Below are 7,040 nucleotides of genomic sequence, written 5' to 3'. Positions count from 1 at the left end.
AAATGAGTCTGTGGGGTTGAAATAAGGGGAGGTGGAGGTAAACTGAAATGCCAGAAAGAAGAACATAGCACAGGAGATTGTGGAGGCTGGGGAAAGACTAACAGATTTTAGAAGAAAGCAGAAGACATGAGAGAATTCAGATCAATGCTGAGACGAGCAGCAGGGAATATTCTTGGGAAGGAGCATAAGCAAGCTGAACATGGATGGTAAGGTATGAATAAGCAGGCAGACCTGAGAAGCTGTAAAGGCAGGATGGAGAAGAAACCTTAAAATCTAGAAATGGAAAGAAGGTGGAAAGTATATGAATAACTAATACTACTCTCCAAATCAGAAATAATAATTTTATCTTAATGTTAGAAAGCCATACATAAACTAAGCAAAGGCAGTGTAAGAATTATTTTATTTAGTATTTTGGCAACATGATACATTTCAAAATGACCATAAAAGTTAGCTTGCTGAGCAACTCCATACATTCTAAATGAGTGCTACTATATTTGAGTAACTCTGCAGATTAAATGAGGCACTATTTGACCAACAGCTAGATAGTGTGTGACCCCCTGACAGACATGAGCAGAATGAATGGATGTTGTATTAGTAGCCAATGCATAGTTAAAGCTTTTGGAAGAGTACAAAATTGCAAAACTGCTTTTATTAAAATATGAATTGGTGATTCTTACATTAGAATATTCACTTGTAGGTTACATTTTTTTTTTAATAACAATACTTACAAAAGTACAAGGAAACTTATTGTGCTAGTATTTGATCTAATGTAGATCTCTGTATGAAAATGCTGAGTATCTTAAAGCTTTTCACAGGTATAGGCTAAGTTCTGGGCTATCACACTTGTATACAATTCAGAAAAACACCTGAGGTTACTCCTTGTGTTTGTAACAGAAAGCTTTTTTTAGCTCTAAAAAAAAAAAGATGCCGTGTGAAGTCAGAGACTTTAAACAGGTACATTACTACTGTGTGGGGTTATGGAGCTGTACTTTTAGGCTTGATTCAGGTTTTTTAAATCAGTAGCGAAGCTTCTACTTCAGGATTGTGCTGTTAACCCAGCTCTTCCCAATGTCGGTGTGAGTTCCGTTACTGCTGCAACATGACTAAGACTGCCTATCTATCACAAGACTTGGTGGAAATCTTTACTTGCTTTAGGTCTCAGCAGAGCTGCTCCGCTGTATAGCACTGCACCCTTATTTTTCTAGCTCTACTAATACCTTATTTAGTACTAAGCTTAACACAGCAAGCCATGTGAGAGACTTTAATTTCTGATGGATTTCATAGGTAACTGAAGGTGATCTGCAGCTCCAAAGAAGTGCCCAACACTTTTCAAAATCAAGCATTTACACAGGGTTTAGAGAAATACATGCAGCTTTGTGCACACAAACATTACCCAGAGGCTCAAAGCCATAAAGTTTCATGGGTGTGTTTTAGTTTAAAATAATAGTTTGGGGTTGTTTTGGGTGGTTTTGATTTTTTTATTTTTTTTCTTTCTTCAGTTAATGGGTACAATAATTAGGACATGTAATGTTAGCTTTCCTTCTGAGTTTCTGTTCCAAGCAAATTGTACTAAAAGTACATAGTTAATTTTTGGATATACCATTTACCTCAACCTAAGAGAATGACAAGTGAGCAGGGGTGTATTTGCTGTACGTTTTACTTGAGGCTTGTGGCACCAAAGCTTTAATATAAAAAAACCAAATTCTCCTTCCTAAATGCCTTGGCCAATGAGGATTTTACTTGGCTTACCTATGTGCATAGTGACAGGGATATTAACTCTTTACTAGAGAAATACAAACTTCAGCTATACCTTTATAAGGCTTTTTAATTCAAATATCTATGTTGTTCATGAATATGCTAATGATCAGATTAGCGTATGGTTTGTATCACCCTTGCCATTTGGCGACATAAAATCTGATCTTTCAGAACTTAATGACAAGTTACTAAATTATTAAAATACAAATTTTATTTTCAAATGTGGTTATAAGCAAGTCTTCTTTCTTAGTCATTTATGTAAACACTTTGGAATGCTAAAGGCAAGACTACATCGTCATTTTACTGAAAATCATTTGAACATGTATTATTGAGGCATTAATGTACATCCCAGCAGTCACAAGAAGTGAATTCAGAGGCAGGCTGCAGTGTTTTGAGCAACCCTTTATATAATTATTATTACTATTTTTATTTAAAATAAGAGATTTCACTTTGGGATGTGGAGTCACCAAAGGCGAAATTAGAGTTAAGGCACAGTACATGGAGACAGGGAAAGGACTGTACGAACAGTTCCTGGAGATGCTCCAACCAGTCAGCAGACAAAAAGCGCTTTACAATGGCAACTTCTGTGAACAAGCTAGAATAGAAAAGGCTTACTTTCAAATTGTATATGTTTCATTATGTAATATATTAGACTGTTGTCATGGCTCTCCTTCTAGAATTAGAGAGGACTGAGTTAGAACTTGTGCAGTTTTCCTTCCTGCTCTTGCAACTTGTAATATTGGCTATTTTCCAAAGAGATCACCAGAACAAACTATAACTTATTTAAGTCTAAAGAGAGAGAGAGAGGGATTATCTTTAGATGCAGGGTTTGTTGCTTAGGCATTTGCTGACAGCTGATTTTCACTGGCTGCTTTCTCTGCTTGCAGTCTTTGGACAGCCTGATCAAGCAAATCCATGGTATCTCTAAGAGTAACATTCAAGGTAAATGGCTTAGGTTTAATGGTCAACCCATAGGTAAAGTCCATTTTAGGGTCCTCGTTTGGATTAGCAATAAAATTGCACTGATGCACCAGTATGGAGGTAAAGAGAAAGAGCTGCACCTTGGATAACTCCTCTCCAATACACCGACGTTTGCCTAGTGAGAAAATCATCACGCTACTAGTAAGATCTTTATTGATGAATCCATTCTCATCTAAGAATCTTGTTGGATCAAAATCCTCCGGGTTGGACCATTTTGCTGGATCGTGATTCACTGACCACTGATTAATAAAAATCACTGTGTCCTTGGGAATGAGGTAGCCCATTATGAAGGTGTTGGTTGTGGTGGCATGTGGGATGGTGACAGGCACGAAGCTGCTGAAGCGCATGGATTCATACAAGAAAGCTGTGATGTAGGGCAAGTGAGGCTGATCCTCAGCACATGGCAGACGGTCTCTTCCAACAATCCTATCCACTTCTTCTTGCATTTTAGCCTGCACATTCGGATACCTGCCATTTAAAGTAAGATGTGCATACATACATAACACTTCCAAAGGAGTTTCTTAAAAATAATCTTTACTGTCAGAGTGTTTTCACAGAACCTCACCCCTAACCTAAATCATGCAGTTTGAGCAAAGCTTGAATATATTGCAGGAACGTGATACAGATATAGAATGTGATATAGATAGACCTTGATGGAAGACGTTATGAGAGGAAAAGTCCAAACTTCCCAGGCAATGGTGGTGTTTTAGATTTGATCCATTTTGACTTGAATACCACATGGAAACGATTCTCAACATAAAAAATTAAACTTAAAATGTGCTTAAACTGAATATCCTGATCCAATTTTGAAAATTCATTCTAAACCTGAAATTACTTGTCTCTTCTACATATTGGGCTTTCTGTGGGAACTAGAACTTGGGTTTTCCAGCTCTGTACATGACTTCAAAAAGTCAGCACAGTTTGTTATCACTAGACATACTGTATACATATGTTTCAGTTTAAAAACCTGCAGGCAGGTTTTTAAACTGAAAAAGCCCGTGCTAATAATTGTCAGAATAGCTTTATGAACTTATATATACTTTTTCTAATTAATAGAAAAATGTTTTCTTTATAATCTATTTTAAGATGACTGTCCTCAATTCTGGATAGATTGGAAAACTACGCAGTAACCAGACAAGATCAGAATATTAACAGATTTTCTTTTGCTTGTCTAAAAGCACGCATTCCTCCAAGGAGCCTCTATTTGCTTAAACTATCCAAGTTTGCCTTTTGTGTCCTTGCCTTTTCCTCCTGCAACAGAACTGTATGTTGAATGTTGGGCAAATGTAAGAAACAAGGAGAAACCCAACAGGTTATTATGTGAACTCCAAGCATTGTACCCTTAGCTTCAAGTGTGAAATATTTGCCTGTTTTCTGGCTGGGCAGATAATGTTTGCATAATTCTATAAACTATGCAGATGATGAAGGAAAAAGCCGGGACAGAGAAGGAGATCAGTGTTAAGCTTTATTCTGTTAACCCACGTCCCCCAGCTGAGCTTTCCCCCCGCGAAGAGCTGGTGCAGGGCAGTACGTATAAGGCTGCCCACGGGCTCGGCCTTCCGCCGAGTCACACCGTGGCAATGAAGGCACACGCTGCTGGCAAATTACCGTAACAGCGGGTTTGTAAACCGGTGCGCCAACTCTTTATGTTGCTTAAGCAGCTACCCTGTTGCGATGAGCTCCTTGATCTCGCCCTGGTAAAATCTGCTGCTTTCAGGCTTTACCCGGCTGCCTTTTTGCCAGCCTCTCTTTATGCACCATTACCCGACGGCCAGGCTAGGGTTTGGTTTGGGGGTTTTTTTCAGCCTTCTCTTTGCTTTTTTTTCTGGCTGCTTCCCCAGCGCCTCCGAGTGAGTGCGCCGGAGGCGGCAGCGGGACCCCGGCACTACCCGCCTCAACGCCGCGGGGGGCGGCGGGTCTCTCCGCGGACCGAGCGGCTGAGGCGCTCCCGCGACGGCTTTTACCGCCGAGGTGGCCTTGCCCGTGCAGCACCATCTAAACGGGGGGCGGAATGCCCCAAGACGTGCGCTCGCCCTGTGTCCCTCCTCCCCGGGCAGGTGGGGCCCTCCGCGCTCGCCCTGCCGGCACCTACCTGATGAGGAAGATGAGGAGCCACTGCAGGGCGGTGGAGAGGGTGTCCTGGCTGGCGCCGAAGATGTCGGTGACGGTGGCGGGCACGTGCTCGAGCTGCAGCCGCGGCTGCTCCCGCTGCAGGCGGATGAAGGCGTCCATCATGTCGCGGGGGGCGGCCCCCGGGCGCAGGCTGCGCTGGTGCTGCAGGAACTTGCCGCGCACGAAGCCGTAGAAGTCGCGGTTGAGGTCGCGGAAGGCGCGGTACGCGGCGCGCACGGGGCTGGGGAAGCGCTGGAGCCAGGGCAGCGCGTCCACCAGGCTGCCGGCGCCCACCGCCCGCCCGAACTGCTCGTTGCGCCCCACGAGGCGCAGGAACTCGCCGTCGCCGTGGCTGTAGCGGCGGCCGAAGCACAGGGCGCTCATCACGTTGGCCACGGCCACCACCAGCACCCGCGACGGGTCGAAGAAGGCGCCGCCGGCGCTGTCGCGCACCAGCAGCGCCACCAGCGCCCGCGCCTCGCCCAGCAGGTGGCGCTCCAGGAGGCGGCGGGTGCCGGGGCTGCCGGTGGAGAAGGCGCGCACCGTGGTGTGCGCCGCCCGGCGGTGCAGCTTCCACAGCTCCGAGTAGCCGCCGAAGGCCAGGCTGCGCCCGCCCGACACCAGCCGGAACGACGGGAACGGCGGCCGCCCCGCGAACGCGGCCCCCTGGCGGACGAGCGCCTGGCGGATGGCGCGCTCCCCGTTCAGCACCACCACGGGCCAGCGCCCCAGGCGCAGCTGGAACACGGCGCCGTAGGTGCTGGCCAGGCGGGCGAAGGAGAGGTGCGGGGCGCTGCCCAGCTGCGCCGCGTTGCCGATCAGGGGCCAGGGGAAGGGGCCCGGCGGCGCCCGGCGCTGGCTCTGCCGCCGGCGCTGCTGCAGGAGGAGCTTGCCCAGGTGGATAGCGGTGAGCAGGCAGAGGAGGAGCAGCAGGGAGCTTTGCAAGGGGGGGACGCCGCCCAGGGCTTCCCCGAGCCTCTCGAGGGCCATGCTGCAAGGAAAGGGAAGGGGAAAGGTCAGCGGGCAGCGGCCCTGCAGCCAGACTCCCATCGCCCGCAGGCAGGAGCGAGGGGGCAGCGCCGGCTCGGAGTGCGCCCTTGCTGTGCGCTCCTCGTGTGCCTAAAGCCTGCCCGGATCCTGTGCGAAAAACCAAGGCATAATCGATAATCAAGTGGCAAACGCTCAGTAAGGGATCAAAAGCATATTTGGCGGCCGGACCAGTGCTTTAATCCCCCCCCACGCCCCCGGCAGGGAAAGTTTGCGGCGGGGGATGCAGAAGGTGACAGCTGAGAGAGGCAGAAAGGGAGACACAAGGATGCAATCGCATCTGCGGACGAGCCTCCACAGATGCCGGCAGCCGCCGTGCGCTGGAGACAGGTTCATCCCGGTGCTGCGCATCCCTCCTCCCGGTGAGAGAGCCGCTGCGAGAAACGGGCTCCCCGCGCCGCCGTCGGAGCTTACTCGCTGCTCCGGAGACAAAACCTCCGCACATGGCCAGGGAGCCCACTCTGCACCGAGCCCTTCCCTCTTCCCTGCACTTCCGTGCCCGTCGCGGCAGCGCAGGCTGGCGGCTGGCGGTCCCGGGGATGGGCTGCGGAGGATGCCTGAGCTCCCGGCGCGGCAGAGCCGACTGGTCCCGCTTCCCATCACCGTACCCGGGGACCGCCCGCTCCTACCGTCTGCTCCAGCCATTCTGAAGCAGCGAGGGGAGAAAAGGGTGAAATACACGGTCACCTTGGCCGCAGTAATTGAACTGACCTGTTGCACGCTGCTTCCATCCGCGACCTCGGGGAGGATGGAGAGGAGCCGGGCAGCCGGCGGCAGCTCTAACAGGCAGCCCCGGGAGGAGAGCGGCGACGGCGACGTTCAGATCCCAGCCTCTGGGAAACTCATTAGGAGTCCCGGTTCCTGTCACCGGCAGCTTGGCAGGTCATGTGCAAGCAAATGCCAGTTGCACCCGATCCCAGTGCAGAGTTATTATCACCTTCCCAGCGCTTTAACCCTTGGGATCTCGCCCCGCCGGCAGGCACCTGCCCGGAGCAGCCCCGCGAACTGGAAGCCGGCGGGCTGCGGGGCCGGGGCGGGCAGCGAGACCTCGCTGCAGGGAGTGAAGGTGAGCGCCTCACAGGGCGCGGGGAGCTCGGCCCGTTGCCCCTACCCGGAGCCGTCGCTGTCGTGTCTGGGCGCTTGGC

General features: G+C 49.7%; 1 protein-coding gene across 1 annotated transcript; it reads right to left on the bottom strand.

The window, feature by feature from the left end:
- Positions 1–383: 383 nt before the first annotated feature.
- Positions 384–6,782, bottom strand: LOC115613974 (cytochrome P450 1B1). The gene is made up of 3 exons (XM_030500116.1): positions 6,607–6,782; positions 4,829–5,839; positions 384–3,204 (listed from the first exon to the last, which is right to left on the bottom strand). Exons 1-3 carry the CDS (start codon positions 6,624–6,626, stop codon positions 2,592–2,594), a joined length of 1,644 nt encoding a protein of 547 aa, XP_030355976.1. The 5' UTR covers positions 6,627–6,782; the 3' UTR covers positions 384–2,591.
- Positions 6,783–7,040: the final 258 nt, after the last annotated feature.

Source organism: Strigops habroptila, chromosome 10, assembly GCF_004027225.2.
Source record: "Strigops habroptila isolate Jane chromosome 10, bStrHab1.2.pri, whole genome shotgun sequence".
In the NCBI taxonomy this organism is placed as follows: Eukaryota; Metazoa; Chordata; class Aves; order Psittaciformes; family Psittacidae; genus Strigops; species Strigops habroptila.
Note: the sequence above shows the minus strand (reverse complement) of the source record. Positions and strands in the feature narration are given on the sequence as shown.

Excerpts from the sequence above, each read along its gene's own strand:
- LOC115613974 (XM_030500116.1), bottom strand. The coding sequence starts at position 6,626 with ATGGAAGCAGCGTGCAACAG. Across the intron at positions 5,840-6,606 it reads ATGGAAGCAGCGTGCAACAG|CATGGCCCTCGAGAGGCTCG; the intron begins GTCAGTTCAATT and ends CTTTCCTTGCAG. Across the intron at positions 3,205-4,828 it reads CTCCTCATCTTCCTCATCAG|GTATCCGAATGTGCAGGCTA; the intron begins GTAGGTGCCGGC and ends TTTAAATGGCAG.